This window comes from Erinaceus europaeus, chromosome 4 (assembly GCF_950295315.1).
Source record: "Erinaceus europaeus chromosome 4, mEriEur2.1, whole genome shotgun sequence".
In the NCBI taxonomy this organism is placed as follows: domain Eukaryota; kingdom Metazoa; phylum Chordata; class Mammalia; order Eulipotyphla; family Erinaceidae; genus Erinaceus; species Erinaceus europaeus.
Window position 1 is genome coordinate 58,879,536 of NC_080165.1, and position 21,176 is coordinate 58,900,711.

General features: G+C 38.9%; 1 protein-coding gene across 3 annotated transcripts in view; it reads right to left on the minus strand.

Annotated features, from left to right (window-relative positions):
* Positions 1-21,176, minus strand: part of FKBP5 (FKBP prolyl isomerase 5) — a 117,162-nt gene that overhangs the window by 7,247 nt on the left and 88,739 nt on the right. For 2 of the 3 annotated variants that reach the window (XM_060189689.1, XM_007534254.3), the window contains exons 6-8: positions 13,056-13,212; positions 7,532-7,622; positions 4,797-4,880 (exon numbers count right to left, since the gene is read on the minus strand). In XM_060189689.1, the coding sequence (XP_060045672.1) occupies positions 4,797-4,880; positions 7,532-7,622; positions 13,056-13,212 (332 nt within the window). The remainder of the gene's footprint in view (positions 1-4,796; positions 4,881-7,531; positions 7,623-13,055; positions 13,213-21,176) is intronic. The other variant, XM_060189690.1, reaches the window with a different exon arrangement.

Genomic DNA, 21,176 nt, shown 5'->3' on the forward strand with positions numbered 1-21,176 from the left:
CTCCCCCACTCATTTGATCATTTCTGTTCTCAAGCTCTTTCCCCCATTCTTTCTGAAGTCCCAATGACTCTGGCCTGGCTCAGGAAGTACTGGACACAATGTTATTCTCCAGAATCTACCATCTTATCCCTTGCCAGAGGGGCTGTTTCTTTCTGTAGGAGAGCATCAAGGATTTGGGGTTATACTTTCTGGTGCTAATATTATGCCTTTTTTCTTTTTAATATGTTATTTTTTAACTACTGGATAGAGGCAGAGAGAAATTGAGAGGGGAGGGGAAGATAGAGAGGGAAAGGGGCAGAGAGACACCTGCAACCCTGCTCTACCGCTTGTGAAGCTTTCCTCCTGCAGGTGGGGACCAGGGGCTTGAACCTGGGTCCTTGCACAGTATAATGTGTATGCTTAAACAGGTGCACCACCACCTGGCCCATGGTGTTAATCTTTATCAGATCTCTAGTATACTTGAAGCATTGTTGTAAAGAGTATCCTATGTAAAAAGAAAGGAAGAAAAGAAAGAAAGAAAGGAGGAAAGAAGAAAGGATTCTAGATGCCATTAATAACATCAATTAATGAGATCTGAGAGGTGGCACCATGGCTAGAGCACTGCATAAAAGCATGAGTTCCCAGGGGGCTGGCTGGTGGCACACCTAGTTAAGTGTACATGTTGCCATGTACAAGGACTTGTATTTAAACCCCCCAGTCCTTGCCCATAGGGGAAAAGCCTCACAAGTAGTGAGGCAGTGTTAAAAAATAAATATTTTATTTATTTTTCCCTTTTGTTGCCCTTGTTTTTTTATTGTAGTTACTACTGTTATTGATATCCTTGTTAGACAGGACAGAGAGAAATGGAGAGAGGAGGGGAAGACAGAGAAGGGGAAAGAAAGACAGACACCTGAAGACCTGCTTCACCCCTGTGAAGTGACTCCTCTGTGGGTGGGGAGCCGGGGTGCTCGAACCAGGATCCTTATGTGGGTCCTTGCGCTTCGCGCCATGTGCGCTTAACCCACTGCGCTACTGCCAGACTCCCCCGGCACTATGTATATTAAAGTAGTGCTCTGCCTTGTCTCTTTCTGCCCTACTTAAAATTTTCTCTTTCATATGTAATAAATCTTAAACAATTGTATCAAATAACATTACATGTTACAGGAGTCTTTTATGAGTTAATTATGTAGCAAACTTCTTCACTATTGTATTCTTTGGGTAGGTGGAATCTCATGTATGTTTGATTCTAGCTCTAACATCCTCACTCAGCTAGAGAGAGGGACAGACACCACAGTACTAGAGTTTTCCCTGGTGCTGTGGCACTCCCCTGTGGTGTTGGGGCTTGAACCTGGGCTGCAAGCATGGCAAGGCATATATCCCATCCAGATGAGCTATCTTCTGGCTCCTCACTAGTGTGTTACTAAAAAAGAGAACTGCCATAGCCACCTTCAGCAACTGCTGACAATAAGACAAGTTCCTCTGTCTACAAAAGGCTTTTGACTTGTTGACGGCTCAGATATTTTTAGCAACAAAATATTTAAAAATTAAAGTGCATTAATTTTTTGGTATGTTATTACACACTTACTATATAGATTATAGTATAATTTTTTATATGCGGTGGATGACCACAACACTTATGTGACTTGCTTTATTGTAATATTTACATTTAAAAAAATTATCTTTATTTATTGGATAGAGACAGCCAGAAATCAAGAAGGAAGGGGGAGATAGAGAGGGAGAGAGACAGAGAGACACCTGCAGCCCTACTTTACCACTTGCAAAGCTTTTCCCCTGCAGGTGGGGACCGGGGACTCAAACCCAGGTCCTTGCACACTGTAACATGTATGCTCAACCAGGTGTACCGCCACCGAGCCCCCAATATTTACATTATTGTGGTGGTCTACAATTAAAACTATAATATCTTCAAGATATGCCTATAGTTCATTTACATTTATAAAGCATTTTAATTTCTTTTAAGCTCCTTCATATACATTATATATAATTTCATTTAGACCTCAACCAAGAGTTCTCAGTGGGGGTGATTCTGACATGTACTCTGGGGAAGATTCAGCAGTGTTTAGAGACATTTTTAGTTGTCACAACTAGAAGGGATGAATGTGCCACTGGCAGCTAATGAGCAGAGACCAAACTGCTAAATAAACACTGCAGAGGGCAGCTGCCCACAACAAAGCATTGCATAGCTCCAAACGTTGAAGTGCTGACACTGAGAATCCTGTTAGTAAAAGGATGAGGAAGAAAAAAGGCAGGGTAGGCTCTTCTTAGGATTTTTTTTTTAAAACCCCAAATCCAGGAGTCATGAATGACTTGTTTTTAAAGAACTACACTGGTTTCTTGGTTCAATTAAGTTGGTCAAAACACACCAAAGTCTGGTTTGTCTGCAAAGGATTTAGTAGTTAAAAGATGGCTCTTAACTAGCACGCTTTCTAAGGAGCACAAGGGGGCGCAAGAAGCTCACATCACCTCAGGCTTCTACTCTGCCTCCAAGTGAGCAAAGAAAACTAACCAGACCAATGTGCTACTGTTATCTGTGAAGGCAAAAATAACATCTGCTTACACAAGGTCTAGCATAATATCATGCTATTATCTGTCCTTAGTAACTATTTTAAGAGTCAAGAGAAGGGTCCTCCCTACTTTTTTCTTGACAGGTTTACAATCTAAACATTAATTGAAACCAAAAATATCCCCAATTAAAAGCTGAGTACTACTATCTCAGCCTGACCTAGGGGATTTACCTAGCTCTACCTAGCTCTATGTGTAAAACAAATGGACAAGTGAGTGAAAATGAAGCTGCTCAATGTACAGGTGACACTAAATGTAGATTTAATTTCACCCCATTTCTGTTCTCACCCATACATCCGGGCTCTGCCTGTGTATAACATGCCAAGTAAAACACCCTGGAACGATGAGGCCCAGGAAGGCAATGCAGCAGATTGAAACCTGCCCTAAAATTTGAAAGGGAATGTACAAGAAACTATCTACTGACTATTTTACAGTCTCATAGCTAAAACTAGGATCATTACTGGGATCCTTTACCTATAATTATGAAGGTGCCTCCAGGGAAGTTTTTAGTAGTACAAAATGTTCAGATGATTCTGGAAGAAAAGTCTTAGGTCAGTGGTTTTGAGCCTTTCATTAATTTTCCCTCAATAGACTAATGTTTTGAAAGATGTTGTCTATCAAATTGCATGTTAAAAATAATGTGTTCCATGTGTGTGACTGCTGATCCAGATGTTACCCAAAGATCAGTAACTTATAGAGAAATCATAGCATGATACACACAAATCACTGTTGCAGTTGTGATACTAATAAGCAACAAAATTAAATAACTACATGTAAATATTTAAACACTGATTTCTGTTACTGATCAATGATTCTGGTCATTTCTCTATGGATTCAGGACATAGTTATATGACAAGTGGCTTTGTACTCTTTTATTTTGTTCCCTGAAGTTATGAGTCATCAGCAACCAATTAGAACTTCTGAAGAGCTGAGTTGCTATTTAGTCTAATAAGTGGATATAATTCTGGTCAAATGCCAAAAGCTTCAACCTCTCCCAAACTTAGTATTCTATTTAGAAGCTTTGGGGAAGTGGAAAAAATATACATTTTTCTATGAACTACAGGAATAAAAGAAACACTGTTCAAGACCCATGGTCTTAAGGGATTTTATAGGAAATATTTACAAAAAACCCACTGGAATCTTACTTGATAGCTCACAAGTATATTATCTCAAGTACAAATGTTAAAAAAAAAAATCAAACTTACTCTTGAGCGTTGAGAAAACTCACAGAATTTTAGAGCAGGAAAGAAAACTTGTGACTTTAAATGATTTGGAGTCATGAAGTTCAGTTTTTCCAATTCCCAACTCTGAGCTCATCCATACATCCTAATGTTCCTGGTGATTTATATATTAATGGATCCTAAATTTGTTTAACCATAAGCCACAGTAAAAAGCTTTAAATTATGATCCACTGTGTGCTGAAAAACAGCTCACCCAGGTAGTTAGTGTGCCTGCTCTGTCATGCATACAATCCGGGTGTGAGCCTGGGCTCCACCACAATGTTTCAAATGTTTCAAAAAATGCCCCCCACTTTATATTTTAAAACTGTGTAAAACCACTGATAAGGATTTTTTAAAAAGGGTTTTCAAGTAACAATGAATGATGAGTAAATAGTATTTAGAAATTTCCAAAGAAGCATCCTAAGTGTAAGAGTAGCAGGGACCAGCGTGGCTATTAGAAAAAATGAACATTCTCCTGTCTGTATCTTCTTTTTTACCAAAGCACTGTTCAGCTCTGGTTTACAGTAGTACAGGGAATTGAACCTGGGACTTTGGAGCCTCAGGCATGAGAGTCTGTTTGCATAATCATTATGCTATCTACCCTCTGCCCTCTCCTGTCTGTTTCTTTTGCAATCCATACATGCTCTCTTTCTCTAGATCATGTGCCTTAATGACTTCCCCAAGACAATGGAGAGGAAAATGACGTGAAACTTAACCCCTATGAACTTTATTACTTGCTGACAATTGATCTATTCATTCATTTAATTTCACAAATACTGTTGAGTGCCAACCATGTAGTAAGAAAGATGTTTTAGCCTTTGAGCCATACAGTGATTGGTAGGAAAGTGAGACCAGGTTGGCCTTTATGAAAAGAGGTATTTATATCCATTTGGTCATAATTATTCATTCTTTCTCATTACTTAATTTAAGAAGGGTGTTGATAGAACTCAGGGTAGGTAATATCAGCACAGTTCATTAACATGAGTAAAGTCTTTGAGACAGAAAACTTTCACACACCTTAAAGTACACAGTTCCTTTTTCTTTGACAATGGCAGCCTGCTCCAATTTTTCTTTGGTATCCATCTCCCAGGATTCTTTGGCCTGTGGACAAATTTGTGACAATAGTTAGATGAACAGAAGTATCAGATTTTCCTCCCCAAGCATCACCTGATGCCCACAAGACTACTAGCTACTTTCAGAAGCTACTCACATCTCAAAATACACTGGTATTTAAAAATCATGTGCCACAGCCCATTCACTACGAGGCTTCCCATGACCACAAAGCTACAACTTGACTCACGTTACCCCAAGAGGGAGAAGTCAATAAAAACATGGTAAGGAAAATAAAAAGATGAACACTGTTAAGGACTACATTATATGTACTTATTATTATATATATCTACATACACACACACAGTGATGAGGTGAGGCCACACAAAGAAAGCTATCAGTAGACTGTTTAATTCCCTCCTGCAAACTAAATTACTACATAAACAAACAAACAAAATTACTACTAGATCATCAAGCTATACTCTCAAATCTCAGACTTTCAACTGTGAAATGGGAACTATAGATAAATCACAGCTGCATATTCATATGGAATTTTAAAAATTCCTGGTCACATAATTATCTACCCATTCTAAAATGACCAGTGGCATGGGTGGTGGCACATCTGGTTGAGTGCACATGTTATCATGCTCAAAGACCTGTGTTCAAGTCCCTGGTCCCCACACGCAGGGGAAAAGCTTCATGAGTGGTGAAGCAATGCTGCAGGTGTCTCTCTCTCCCTTTCGTATACCTCTTTCTTTTCAACTTCTTTCTGTCCTATCAAATAAGATAAAGTTTAAGTAAGAAGCAAAACAAAATGAACATATAGACCAAAGAACCCACAATACAATTTCTAGATATATCCTAGAAGAACTTAAAATAAAACATAATTAAGAGAGTAAAACAGATACAAATAATCATGCCAGTCATAAATAAACTTCATGATCATCTTCTAACTTGTATTATGTGCATCACTACTTTCCACAATCCAGATACAAATCCTGAGATAGCTGTACTTTCCATATAAAGAGTTGGATCTAGAAGGATCACAAAGAGTCAACAGAATAATTGGGGTTCCTAGACCAGCAAGATACCTCATCTGGATAGTGTGCCTGCTTAGTTGTAATCATGACCTAGGTTTGAATCTGGCCCCCATGGCACTTGGGGAAACTTTGGTGCTATGGTGTCTTTCCCTCACTCCCTCTGACTCTATTTGAAAAAGCTGACTTGAATCAATAAAGCCCAGTGACAACAACAAAAACAATTTGGGGTTCTTTAGGTAAAGTGATAATGGCTGTGGTCAGCATTATTTACTGCACAGGAATTATGAAGCTTAAAATCATTTTGATAAAAAAATCATTAGTGGTATATTTCTGGTGTTATAACTCCCTTCTTAAAAGAAAAAAAAAAACACCTCACATTGAGGTAATTATGAGTTTTTCTGGCAATCCCACAGTGCTTTCTAACAATTTGGTTCTACTAAAATCACAAATCAAATCACAAGAGTTCTTTAAGTTTTTAATATTGGGTTCATCAATCTTTATGGAGTACTACAGTGAGACTGTTCTAAATAATGTCTGCTGGACCATGAATGGGGAATGGAAATCAGACAGCCAAAGGCCTAAATAACCACATACTAAAGATTTTATCTCCTTATCATTAAAAAGCACCATGTACTATAAAGACAGTACTGGAGGATCAGTATTGAACTAACAAGCCTTTAGGAGGTTACCTAACAACAACTGATATTCATGACAACTGCTCTTGTTGTTTAGGGGAACAAGAAATGTAAGTTGGAAGAGAATCCCAAAGCAGTCTTGCACTTGCCTAGTCCAAAGTTATATGCCTATAGGACAATGAGTTCCTTTCTAGTAAAATATAAGTGGACATATTTCTAGTTCAACTAAAGCACAGGGCACAAAGATTGCCCTGCAGGAATGAAAAGGGCATGTGAAATGCAGTGCTTGAGGCACTAGAGGGAAGGCTTTGCCATACAAAAGGGATTTGGCTGCATACCACAGCATACCTCACTCAGGCATAGAGTTTGTGTTTGTCCAGTGGAGCTGCTGCTGAGAACCTTCATAGGTGGCCTAAGATGAAACTATGCTCAAGGAGTCATGCTGCTTTTGGAATATAAGGCAGTAGACAGACTCTCTCTTCTGCTTGGACAGGTATGAAAAGGCCTAGAGTTAGAGGTCTGTCTGCTTTGTCACAGAGTCTGGTGGCTCATGAAGTCTTATGCTTTGGATAACAACACAGAGGCACAGTGAAGGCCTCCTCACAACTTTGAGAAGGTACAATCCGTTCAGCACTGAAAAACTGCTCCCCACTCCCCCAAGGAGCTATTTGGCAGAATGTGAACTTTTTTGTCTTCAACCCAGGAAAAATGTACAAAAAGAACAAGACTAGGAACAAATAAGGGAACAAGTCTTGGATTCTATCCAAAAGTTAAAAAAAAAAATGGCTGACACATAGGAACAAAATGAACACAAAGCCCCTTAGCTGTCTATCGGCAGTGCAGTTATCTGCTGCCCCATACTCTAGAAGCAGTGGCAGAGACAGGACACAACGTAGGTCATGAAAAGCACAAGCAAAAAAAAAAAAAAAAATCTCTATACCACCTAGTAACCAACATAAGATACTTATTGAGAGGAAGTGAACAGGAAGAAATCTACCATGATTTCAGAGAAGTGGTATGTTCTCACCTTTTCGAAGCTCTTAAGTGTAACTTCATATATAAGCTCAGCATTAGGTTCAATGCCAAATTTAGGCTTCCCTGCCTCTCCAAAACCATATCTGAAATGGAGAGTAAAAAAATAAAACTTTTAAAGAATTGGTGTATTTCCAGGTAGTCCCTTTGATATTCTGAAGCACCACACATTAGCACAGAACTACCGTATGCAAACTACACACATTAGAGACCTGAGGACAGACAGACCAGATGTTCATCAAAAGGCAATGGATCTAGTATTGCTGTAGCTTTTTTTATTTAAATGAAATTAGGTTAAATTTAGTTTTCTTTCCCCTTTCATATTCATATGTAACACACACCTGTATTTCTTTGGACAGCTCACTTAATGTGATTTTAAACACTGCTGTCTTTTTCCCTGCTTGATTTTCTATCTAGTTCTTTTTATAAAATAGCCATTATCTGGTTGTTTGAATTCCATCCCCCCCCACCAGTTTTATCAGCAGGAGGACAGAAGAAAGCACTGAGTTATGTTTTAATAAGCGTTCAGCTTTAAACTGCTGTCACCTTCCAACAAACCACTTCCAGTCAGATAGAGGGCAGGGGGATATAGCTCACATACCAGGGAGGAAATATATTCTCACAGTGCTTCTTCATGATTTTTAAAAAGTAGACTAGAAAACACAAATGATAAATACATAAGTAAAGAGAACAGCCATAAAGAGTTCTCTCATAGCTTTGTGGCTACTGCAGTATAAAACTATCTTTTAACCAACCTTACTGAATTTAAAATAACTGGAGACAAGAATTTTTTTCAGACTATTTAAGATCTTTATAACAAATTCAAGGCATTCCTGGAGCACACATCTACTAGGAAGAACGGTCTGCTGGGTCAACAGTGTTCCAGTATTTAGAACAATGCCCAACATATCAGGAAAGTATGTTCACTGGATTATATTCTGGTCCCATCTGTTTCAAGCCAAACTATCTCTTAATATATATAATGGCACTGCAAAAAAAAAAAAAAATCTAGTGAACCTAAAGTTTCAGACGATGAACTGAAATAAGTAAAAACTGGGTCAGTGTTAGTACTGCCTATTTCTCTAGGGTAAATGAACTAGAGTGGGTACTTATAGCTTACTGGTTGCATCATTTTCTTTACCCCTTGCCTGGATTTTCCAAGAAGAAAGTGCTTACTCACCTCCACAATTACACAAGAAAATGGAAGCTGGAGCCAGAGAAAGGCACAGAGATACAATGAGAACTGGTAGGAATGGGGTGTGATAGTTTTATTTTATTATAGTTTTATTTATTTTCAATATTTATTCATTTTCCCTTTTTGTTGCCCTTATTGTTTTACTGTTGTAGTAGTTGTTGTTGTTGTTGGATAGGACAGAGAGAAATGGAGAGAAGAGGGGAAGATAGAGAGGGGGAGAAAAAGAGACACCTGCAGACCTGCTTCACCGCCTGTGAAGTGACCCCCTGCAGGTGGGGAGCCGGAAGCTTAAACCAGGATCCTTACGCTGGTCCTTGTGCTTTGCGCCACCGCCCGACTTCCGTCGAAGTTTTAATAGCAGGGCAAAGGGTATCGTCAGCAAAGAAATAAAAGAGGACATAATTACCAGTGGCCTATTTTAGGAAGTAGTGACCAGTTTTCTACTTTGAGCTCTTAGGCCCATATACTTCCTATTTTGTTTCTGCTAATTGGAAAGAACATTTCTTGACTGTTGAGAACTAGGTAGGTGAGCCTTAATACTATGCATCTATTTACTAAACTGCATATTGTATTTGAAGTTTGTGCTAAGGTATAAAAGCAAGAGATCAGGCACCTGCCTTAGACCAATGACTGTTAACAGGGGTAAATGTCTGTCCTCGCCCCTGGCATTTAGAAACATCTAATGATTTGGGTATATAGGAACAAGCAGGGTGACTGGCATCTTGTGGGTAGAGGCCAGAAACATGGCTGAACACCCTGCACAATGCATAGGACTGTCTCCACAATCAAGAATCATCCAGCCCAGAGTCAGAAGTGGAGGGGGTGAGGCATGCAGGTTTTGGGTTGAGGGACATACCCAATTGTTCTGGTTATTATTGATGGGATCAAGAAAGGCTAAGGAAGAGTTTCTACAGTCTCTCCTGGGTTAAAATAATGAGTTCCTATGAAGATGACATGTGAATCACATCATCCTGGGAGGTATAAACTCACACCAAACTCTCATGGGAACATCTAACCAGATTTCCCTAGTAGCAGAAAGTTGTCTAACTTGTGCTTGGCCTGCCTTCCTAAGGAAGCACTCAAAACTTCCAAAGTCACTTTACTGAAAGATTAAACACAAATGGCATTTCAGGACCTAAAAAGACCAGTTGGGCTATTCTAACAGAAGGAACCTAGCATCTATGTTTTTGGACAGTTAATTGCAAAGACAAGAGACACATATAATGATCATTAACAACTCTAGGTACATAGAAGTCACTGCCAACTGCTCCCATTTTGCAGATGAAGAAACTGAGGCTTGGAGAAGTACCTTCTGAGAGGCATACAAAGAGGCGGTGGCAAAGCGAGGATTTAAATTCAGATCCTGTGTGTCCCCCAGAAATTGTTTACTTTTTGATCTACACTACCTTACAATTAGACACTATGGCTCTTGGTAACCTATTTTTGCTTGGTATAGAACTGAAATTTAAGAAAAGAGAAAAGAAAAAATAAATAAAACTAACCATTTTTTTTTAGCCAAAGATGAAAAATTTCAAAGTATTTAAATAATATAAAAGAAAACTTCCTGATGAGTAGAGAAAAAAATGGATTCTTTGCAAATTGTTTTATGGAATTCTTGTTACAAAAAGACCCTGCCAAGGAGTTTATGAGAACAAAAAGAAAATATGTCCTGGAAATCTTCCAGAGAATGAAATACAGATGATGCTAAGAATAATACAGAACATATATCTGCAGCAGTCAATTATAGCAATGCCTATGTGCAATGCTCTATAACACTTGGGAATCTCAGTAAGTACTTTTACTGCAAGCACATACATGTCTGGTATATAGTAATTTATTTTTATTTTGTAGACTCAGGGACTCACACATGAGTGATGACACTGCTCTCAGGCTGCTTTTACGTCCAGATACAGAGACAAAGAGAAACAGAGGAAGAGATACCACAGCACTGGAGCTTTCCCTAATGCCACAGTGCCTCCCATGTGATGCTGGGATTCACACCAAAGCATATTCTTTACCGAATGAGCTATCTCTGGCCCTGGAAACTTTTTCTGTACATGAATAGCATTATGCAGTGCATGTGCAGATGTTCTCATATTGCAGAGTATGCTTTTATATAACTCCTCTACATACTACCATATTCCTTTTTAATTACATGCTACATAATTTCCATAAAACATCTGAAAAAATTCATACCTAGCAATTTTTGAAAGCTTGTTTGCTAACTACTTTTTTTAAAAAAATGTTTTTATTATCTTTATTTATTTACTGGATAGAGATAGCCAGAAATCGAGAGGGAAGGAGGTGATAGAGAGCAAGAGAGACAAGAGAGACACCTGTAGCCTTGCTTCACCGCTCGCAAAGCTTTCCCCCTGCAGGTGGGGACTGGGGGCTCAAACTGAGGTCCTTGAGTGTTGTAATGTGTGCGCTCAACCAGGTGCACCACCACCCAGCCCCTGCTAGCTACTTTCATGATGAAAAAGATCTGAAGAAAAGGTATCAGATAGTTCTCCTGGTAAAGTGCACATGTTACTATGTGTGTGGACCTGAGTTTGAGCCTCAGGCACCATGTATGGTATCAATGGGAAGTTCCATGAATGGCAGAGTGATACTATGGTATTTCTCTTTTGCTCTTTGTCTCTTTCCATATGAAATTGAGAGTGGGAAAAAATGTCAGTCAGTAGCAGGGTATCACGCAGGTACAAGAGCCAGCAGCATAAATAAAATTGCAAGAAAATATTTGAATTAATAAATATAAAAATCTCTCTTTGCTATTAAATTTGAGACACTTGCTACCACAATTATGTCGGTTAAGTTAAAATGTAGTGAAGTGATTTTTTTATTATATACTCACAATGTATGCAGAAGCAATCCTCAAGGAGATTAAATTTAAAAAATGTACACAAATGTCATTCTCTTTACTTGAATTTGGAACTACTATAATTTTGGGATGCTGGATTAAAAATAACTAGACATTATTTGAATATGGAGAACACAGCCTGGAACACTATGAAAACAAACAAACAAACGCCCCACCCTGAGGTACATGAGATTGCACCAGTCTGGGCCATTTGATCAATCAGGTAGAGACAGGAAGAGTCACCACAGCACCAAAGGGTCCTTTGTTGCCAAAGCACCTCCATGTGTTGGAGCTTGAACCTGGGTAATGTGCATGGCAGTTCAGGCACCCTAGCAGGTGAACTATCTTTCCAGCCCCCTTTCCCCCAAAAGCTCTGTATAAATTAGAAAGAAATCAGTTCACCTAAGGATGAAGTACAAATGTCAGCAGATGTAAATAAAACAGAAGTGAAAATATATTAGGGGAAAAAAAAAGAATATGACAGAGACAAATCTATTAAAAGGTACCTCAGTGAAGGTTCTAAAGAGTCTAAGGTAAAAAGCACTTAGGAAGAATTTACAAGTGGGTAGTGGCATGGCTGAAACATCACTTGGAAAATGTCATTAACAGTTCAGCATTAGGGCAAAGGGGAATATGTCAATGGATCACTCCTGAGGCTACACAAAGGCAAATGACTATACAAAGGCACACTACCTGTTGTTAAGTGCAAGTTATCAAGATTCTCAATAACTCAGTCCTACTGACTGATATCTCAGGAGACAGAGACAGGGAGTGGGGGGTGGGGGGACATGAGATAAGCAGATACACTTTTAAATGAACAGAATCAAAGTACTCTGGTTACTCTCAAGGGTCATCTCTCAAGATAGAAGAGCTGGACTCATGGTATAATTTTAGATCTAAAAATAATATCAAGCATTTTTTTTTTAAACAAGAGATGGTTAGTGTCTGATAATTCTAAGCTTGGAAGTGCTAATGGATATGCTTGATACAAAAAATTTAGGCAAAAATGAGTCATCTCTGATGCTTTAGATCCAGAAAGAACACTTTTTCAGGGAGTCTGTATGAGAACAGGTGGCATAAATTCAAGCAGGTAATAAGTCATCCAAATGCCTCTGCTCCCAGTCTCCACGTTTTACATCTCCTGTCTAATTTAGAGAAAAGGGGAGAGGGGGCAAGAGAATCATGTGAGTAGCACCAATAGCATCCTGTCTTTGTTAGGTGGCGAGCAAGACCAATAAATATAAAAGAGAAACTTGCCTGTGAGTACTATCCTTAACAAACATTAACTAAACAGGCTCATAAACCTTTCTGATATTGTAAGGCCTATAAATTCACTCCACGATTGCCTGCAGTGTGATTTAATTGTTTCCTCTGTTAGCATTAACTTCACTAAATATATCAAAACATTTGTTGAAAAGCAAGTATCCTTGTCCTTTTGATAACTTCACTGTGTATTCTGCTTACCGTGGCCCAACATATAAAATACACTGCTCTTCCCGCTGCATTTTCTCCAAGGCTTTGTCAATTCCAATTGGAATGTCGTGGTCTTCTCCTTCACCAACGATAAACACCACGTCTCTGCAATCAAACATCCTTCCGCCACAGCAGCCTTCCAGGTGGACTGAGGGAGAGGAGACAGGACAGTCAACAATGCTAGACACACACACACACACACACACACACACACACACACACACAGAGAGAGAGAGAGAGAGAGAAAGCGAGAGCAAGAGTCTGACCGAGACCCCAATGACAGCATAACTGAGACATACGTTGCTAGAGATCAAACTCAGGACCTTATGCTGGCAAGCCCTGTACTCTTACATTGGGCCACCTCCTAGGCTGCCGTATTTTTCTCATTCTCCTTTCACCTAGAGATAGACATAACTTGCCTTACTGAAGTTTTAGTCTCCCCAGTCTGAATATTTACGAGTAATCCTATTTCTTTCTGGTTTGCTTTTGGTGCCTGGATTGAATCCTGGGCTTCATATATGTGATTTATAACCGAATCTTTGCTCAACTGGCAAAATAACTGAATGGCTATGTCCCCAATGAAATACAAAGGTTAATTTGATACAGATACATTTTCTTTAAGAATCTTAATCTTATTTATAAACATTTGAATGAAAACAAAAATCCAAAGTCAACAATTACTAAAACTTATTAACTAATTAGCTAGCTAATTAACCAGGCGCTATCTTCTAGTGGAGTAATACATTTAAGGTGTAAATGATTCAAGAATACACTGTAACTTCACAAATCAAATCACTTTAGTTAACTCCTTCGAACTGACAAATGAGGTTAAAAAAAATCTTTTGGTTATCGCCAAGGTTTCAACACTCTTTGCTGACTTTTTCCGAGGGGGGGGGGGGAGAGAAAGAGGGAATGACAGAGAGACTGAGAGGGAGAAAGAAGACATTGCTGCACCAAAGCTTCCGCTGTGGGCATTGGGTTTGTCAAACTTGGCACATGGCAAAGCAGGTACCATCTGAGGTGAGCTATTTTGCTTGAGGAAGTCAGTTTTTATGAATCTAATTCCTCACCCCACTCAGCCCATTTCCATGGCAATTCCATGTTAGATAAGGGATATATATATATATATATATATATATATCTTTATTGTTGTTTGTTTGTTTTTGGTTAAATCAGCCTTTTATCCCCTCCTAGGAAAAAAGTTCTCTGAAACTTTCTTTTTTGTTATTGTTGTCACTATGAGTAGACTTTTTCACAAAGAGACGGAGAGACACTGCAGCATAACAAAGAGCTCCCCGTGTGCAATAGTACTCCCATGTGGAGGCCCAAAGCCATGGGCATGCAACGCAGGCATGTTCCCAAATGAACTATTTGCATATCCCAGGAACTTTGTTTTTAATACTAAAGATATTCATTTCTTTCCACTTAGGATTTTGACGTAATAAGAACAGATAGTTTGTATGGCAGTACAAGAGTTAACAAGCAATACAAAACAATGTGTTCTTCAGCATTAGGAGATAGCACATTCCACCATGTGTGAGGACTTGGTTTAGAGTGCCCAGCAGCACATGGGAGCACTGTGCACAGGTTGCTCCATGAGTGGTGAACAGTGCTGTGGAGTGTCTCCCCCTCCTTCTCTCTCTCTCTCTCTCTATGTCTGATACTTGGGGGAGTGGGGAAAGAGCGCATTTTTTTTTTGGAGAGTGCCTTTTATTAAGTTCTTGACCCAGTTGTGTGAGAAGCACCACAGTGGGGACACTCAGTTGCTTAACATTACATGAATATTTTATTTTTTAAAATGTGGGTTTTATTTATTGGATAGAGACAGAGAAGTTGACAGGGGAAAAGGAGATAAATAGACACCTGCATCACTGCTTCACCACTCATAAAGCTTCCCCTCTGTAGGTGGGGGCCCAGGACTTGAACCCAGGCCCTTGTGTATTATAACATATGTACTCTGCCACCACTCAGCCCCCAGAGAATATCTTTCTTAAGAAGACTAAAACCCATTCATCCTGTTACACTTTTTCATGATACATAATTAATTCACAGATACATACAAATTCCAATCCAACTTATGTTTTTTTTTGACAACATGATCACATGATCTCAAAGATCTTCTGAAGAGCTAAAATTCTACAATTTTATGGACCCAGTAACATAACTCTTAATATAGTCCAACAACCAGTTTTGAAACTAATTCCTATAGTTAATCATTTGACTGAGCTACCTTTGGCCTAGCTCTGATAAACAAGAGAAATGCTGAAGAGTAAACAGCAGTAGAGGATCAAAATGCTACATGGATACTCCACGCACTAAAGCTCACTACTATTTTATTTCTTTTTAAAAAAAATATTTATTTTCCCTTTTGTTGCCCTTGTTGTTTTATTTTTGTAGTTTTTATTGTTGCTATTGATATCATCATTGTTGGATAGAACAGAGAGAAATGGAGAGAGGAGGAGGGGAAGACAGAGAGGGGGAGAGAAAGACAGACACCTGCAGACCTGCTTCACTGCCTGTGACACGACTCCCCTTCAGGTGGGGAGCCGGGGGGCTCTAACGGGGATCCTTACTCTGGTCCTTGTGCCTTGCGTCATGTGCGCTTAACCAATTGCGCTACCACCCAGCTCTCACTACTCTTTTCTTTTTCACTGGGATTAAAACCATTTGATTGGTTTCCACTGCAGACACAGGACAGAGTCTAAGGGTCTGACTTGTAAGGGAGACACTCCAAACAATGGCAAGAGCTAGACCAGTTCTCAGGGAGATGCTGGCATACAGAAATTCTGCTATATGTCCCATATTGTAAAATTAATTTGTAAAACTTAACAGTATAGTACATTAAAAGCTTTTATGGATAGAAAAGTATTTTCAAAATAATTCAGTGTTACTTTCAAATAAATATTAGAGAGGTTCTTCTAGGAATTTAAGGCTTAAGCCATTTTTTACTAAAATAAAAGCCACCATTTCTAAAGGAGTCGAAAGTTCTGAAGTTCTTGGTCATACAAATTTTCAAGTTGACCAAGAACTTGAATTTAGTCAATGTGATAAAACTTTTCTTTCTTTTTTTTAAATTTTATTTATTTTCCTTTTTTGTAGCCCTTGTTTTTTTATTGTTGTTGTAGTAGTAGTTGTTGTTGTTGTTGATGTTGTCGTTGTTAGATAGGACAGAGAGAAATGAAAAGAGGAGGGGAAGACAGAGAGGCGCAGAGAAAGATAGACACCTGCAGACCTGCTTCAACACCTGTGAAGTGACCCCCCTGCAGGTGGGGAGCCGGGGGCTCGAACCAGGATCCTTATGCTGGTCCCTGTGCTTCGCACCACGTGTGCTTAACCCACTGTGCTACCGCCCGACTCCCAATGATAAAACTTTCCATGAAAAACAAACAAGAAAGGGCCAGTGGTGCAATGGATAACGTGTCTGACTACGGATCAGAAAAACAAAACAAAACACTTCTGAGCAAAGCAAATTGCTGCTTCTATATTGTGAAACATCTCAAACATTGAGATTTACTATGCTAGTTGCTCACAATTGAGCTGACAGATCTTTCTGTCTGAAGTTTATTGTTAGAAGTATCATCTTCCTCCCTAAAGGAAAGTACATTTAGTGGAGGAGGAAATTATCAGTACATTCACTGTAGTTTTTGGTTGATCAAGTTTGAATGTGTTTTCAAAACAGGAAATCCAGAGACACTGTGAAGTAGTATTCCTGTTTGCCAGCTTCCCAGGCTGATTTTCAGCTTGATGCATATACTTTGATATAAAAATTATATAATTAAAATTTTCAATCTTATATTTGTGACAACCCATCATATTAGGTGAAAAGCTGGCTACTAATAAACATGCTGAGAAAGATAAATTCAGCCCCATCCAAAACGATTCCAAGCCAAACTATAACAAAGGCGTAATTAAAAAAGTAAAACACCCCACTTGCAGGGGGAAAGTTTCACAAGTGGTGAAGCAGGGCTGCAGGTGTCTCTCTCTGTTTCTCTCCCTCTCTATCTTCCCTATCCTCTCAGTTTCTCTCTGTCTCTATCTAATAAGTAAGTAAGTAAGTCAATAAATAAAATTTAAGAAAGCAAAACAAAACATTCATTGCATCTGGTGTCTACGGGAGACAATCAATGACATTTATGGCCACCTAATAGAAAGGCAGAACTTTCCAATAGCTTTCATAAGAAGTTCTATATGGACTAGTCTTTTCCTTAGTAAATCCAATACTTCAAAAATGGACCTCAATAAACACTACTTTACAGTACCATAAAATTTAAAGCTGATACAGTGGTATGTGTGTTCATCCACATAACCCTCAACTTGTGTGTATATATAAAAAACACTGTTTTAATATTGACATTATCTGGAAAAAGTATCATAGCCTCAGGGTCTTTTACCCATTTTTTTTTTTTTTGCCACCACAGTTATCCCTGGGGCTTGGTGCCTGAATAATAAATCTACTGCTCCAGGAAGCCATTTTCCCCCCCTTTCTTTTTCTTTTTGATAGAGAGATAGAAATTGAGAGGGGAGGGGGTGGGTAGAGTGGGAGAGAGGAGAGACACCTGTAGCACTGCTTTACTTATAAAGTTTCCCCTCTGCAGGTGGGAGCCACAACTTGGGTCTTTGTGTCTGGAGATGTGTGCAGCTCCACCTGTGCCCACCACCCAGCCTCCTTGCCCACTGACCCTTTACATCTACAAATAGTGAAGGCTATCTGCTGTTCATTTGTTTCTAAATCTGGACTGGTGTGACCAGTTCTACAAGACTGCTGACTAGAAGTCACATCTTTCCTTGGAGCCATAGAAATGCCTACCTCTTATAGAAAATTTAAATAAGTAAATAAATAAAATATATATATGTACACAGTTTAAACAACTGCTACCAAGAAGAACTGTAGCAACTTGGGGCTATGGAAGACCCGTGATTGCTTTTGACCTTGCATTGCATAGTGCAAATACTCACTTAATAAATATTTAATAATAACCACCATGACTCACTGGGAGCTTGGCCTCTGGGGCTCAGGAGGTCTGTTGCTAATTCCAACCAGCATGATTTACAGGAAGTAGATGATCTACGACGTGCCCAAAGAGAATAAAAGTACATACAGGATGCTTCTACTTAGGACTTTTTTGTTGTTGTTGAGAAAGAAATATACAACTTAGAAAGAGACATTTTCTCTTGACTTGAAGTCTATGTTACCTAAATGGGGAGGTCTTACAAAACCCCACAAAGTCAAACCAAATCAAATTATCAGAGTTTAGCTGTGCAATCCCAAGAGTAACCACATCAAGTGAGCCCTGGTCTGCTGCAAAACATCACTTAAAACTGGAGCTTTGACTTATTGTTCTCTTACTGCCCTACAGCAATTTTGTTTTGAAGAGCACAGAACACCCTGTTCTGAATGTGGCTGGCACATGAACTCAGTGTGCTGACAGCAATTTGTACTCCAATTAAAATAGGGGGGAAAAGGAAAGAGTGCACTGCAGTAATACAAACTGGAATGCAAGAACCCAGAAACTGTATAATTTGCATTTTAGGAAGCAAAACTGAGAAAGAGGCTCCATAACCTAAAAAGAAAAAAAAATGTTGTAAGTGCTTAAAGACATTAGCTCTGATAAAGTGTCTGCTTTTCCCTTTTCTAATTAGAGTAGTTGGTGTCTGATAGCTTTGCATTCATTCCCCAAACAATTACTGGGCTATGGGGATCTAAATGGGATGGTGTAATGGTATTACTACTAGACAAGACTGGTCATTTAGTCAGAGAAAACCAGGTTGGAACAGGTTACTCCCCCCTCAACAAGGTTTATTATTATTTTTTTCTGCCTAACTAAGGTTAAAGGAGTTTTTTTTTTTTCTTCTTGCTTCTTTCCCAGCATCTCCTGCCTAACTGAACATAGCATCCAAGAGACAATGGTATCTTAATGGGTCCCTGAAAAGGCAAATGAGAAAGCAAGAGGGAGAGATTTCTAAAAGCAGGAGAGGCATCTTAATCACTGATTAGAAGTGATTAAGCAGGCATGGTGCACTGTCAAATTTGCCCTAAGTTGCCTCCTTTCTTCCTCTGTACTATTTAAGTTAAACAGATAACACTGTATGTAGTAAGACTGCTTACACCAAGGGGCAGACACTGAGTGCAGGCAAGGAATCTCCAACACTTAAATAGAGTAACATTTATGCAAATGCCTTAAATGTGTATCTTTCTATTATTTATTTTTTAAATTATTATTATTATTATTATTATTATTTTGCCTCCAAGGTTATTGCTGGGGCTCGGTGCCTGCAACACGAATCCAGTACGAATCCTGGAGGTTGTTTTTCCCATTTTGTTGCCCTTGTTGTTGTTATTATTGTTGTTGTCATTGCTGCTGTTGTTGGATAGGACAGAGAAAAATCGAGAGAGGAGGGGAGACAGAGAGGGGGAGAGAAAGATAGACACCTGTAGTTCTGCTTCACTGCCTGTGAACGACCCCCCTGCAGGTGGGAAGCCAGGGGCTCCAACTGGGATCCTTATGCCGGTCCTTACACTTTGCACCATGTGTGCTTAACCCACTGCTTTACCACCGACCCCCTGTTCTATCTTTGTTTAAATAGGAAACATACATACAGCAATAAAACTTTACATCAACACAAATCCTCACTGCTGTTCACACAATCAGGGAGGGCATATTAATCAGAGTTGGATTCCATTCACCAGTTTTTTTTTTTAAAAAAAACTTTATTGGGGGGTTAATGTTTTACATCCGACAGTAAATACAATAGTTTATACATGCATCACATTTCTCAGTTTTCCACATAACAATACTAGGTCCCACTAGGTCCTCTGTCATCCTTTTTGGACCTGTACTTTCCCTCCCACCCACCTCAGAGTCTTACTTTGGCGTAATATACCTCCAGTCACTAATTTACCATTTGTGTCATCTACTAATTGTGGCTTTGGGCAAAACTATTTAAAATGTCTGAGGCTCGGTTTCTTTTTCTAGAGAACAGGGGAAATAATAGTAGCTAATTGATACTTGTTTAGAGGATTAAATTAGGTACTGAATTTAAACTTTAGCCTAATACTTAGCATTAGTGATGAGGTGTTTACTGTATGAACACTGTGATATGTGTGGCCACAGAGATAACTTCAGTGAATACTAGCTATGACTATTGTCTTGAAATCAATGGTAAACTATACCAGGTTAAACATATTTTAGGACCCAGTATAAGAACGCACTCAATGGTTCCAAAGATAGTGGTTAAAGCTTAAATACGAAAAAGTGGATACACATATTATCTTACGCTTTTTTAAATCTTTTTGTACTTCATAATGGTCAACACCATTTAGGACAAGCATTTAAATATTTAGTGATTAATTTCAAAACAGAGCATTAAGGAAAATAGTACTGCAGTCTGAGAGGGGGTATAATGGTTAGAATATTGGCTCTTAAAGCATGAGGTCGTAAATTCAATCTCTGGCATCCTATGTGCCAGAGTAATGCTCTAAGTAGGAAATGGTACAAGTTTTTACTCATTTATAGGATTTCCCCCTTTGCAATATATTAATGCCCCCTTTAAAAAGAAATCATAAAAGAGTTACTTGAACTTTTTACTGATATGGAACTTTTTTTCCCCCCCAGTAGTATTCTCAAGTAAATGACTCACTGGCTGACTTTTTTTTAAAAAAAATAATTTTTTAATTCCCTTTTGTTACCCTTGTTTTACAGTTGTAGCTATTACTGTTGTTATTGATGTCATTGTTGTTGGATAGGACAGAGAGAAATGGAGAGAGGAGGGGAAGACAGAGAAGGGAAGAGAAAGATAGACACCTGTAGACCTGCTTCACCATTGGGAAGTGACTCCCCTGCAGGTGGGGAGCCAGGGGCTTGAAACAGATCCTCAAGCCAGTCTTTGAGCTTTGCGCCACCTGCGTTTAACCTGCTGTGCTGCCCGACTCCCACTGACTGACTTTTTATTAATTTTTTTAATAACAAGACAATTTTCTACTAATATATATATGTGTGTGTGTGTGTATATATATATACATATACATATATATATATATATATATATATTTTTTTTTTTTTGCCTCCAGGGTTATCGCTGGGGCTCAGTGCCTGCACTATGAATCCACTGCTC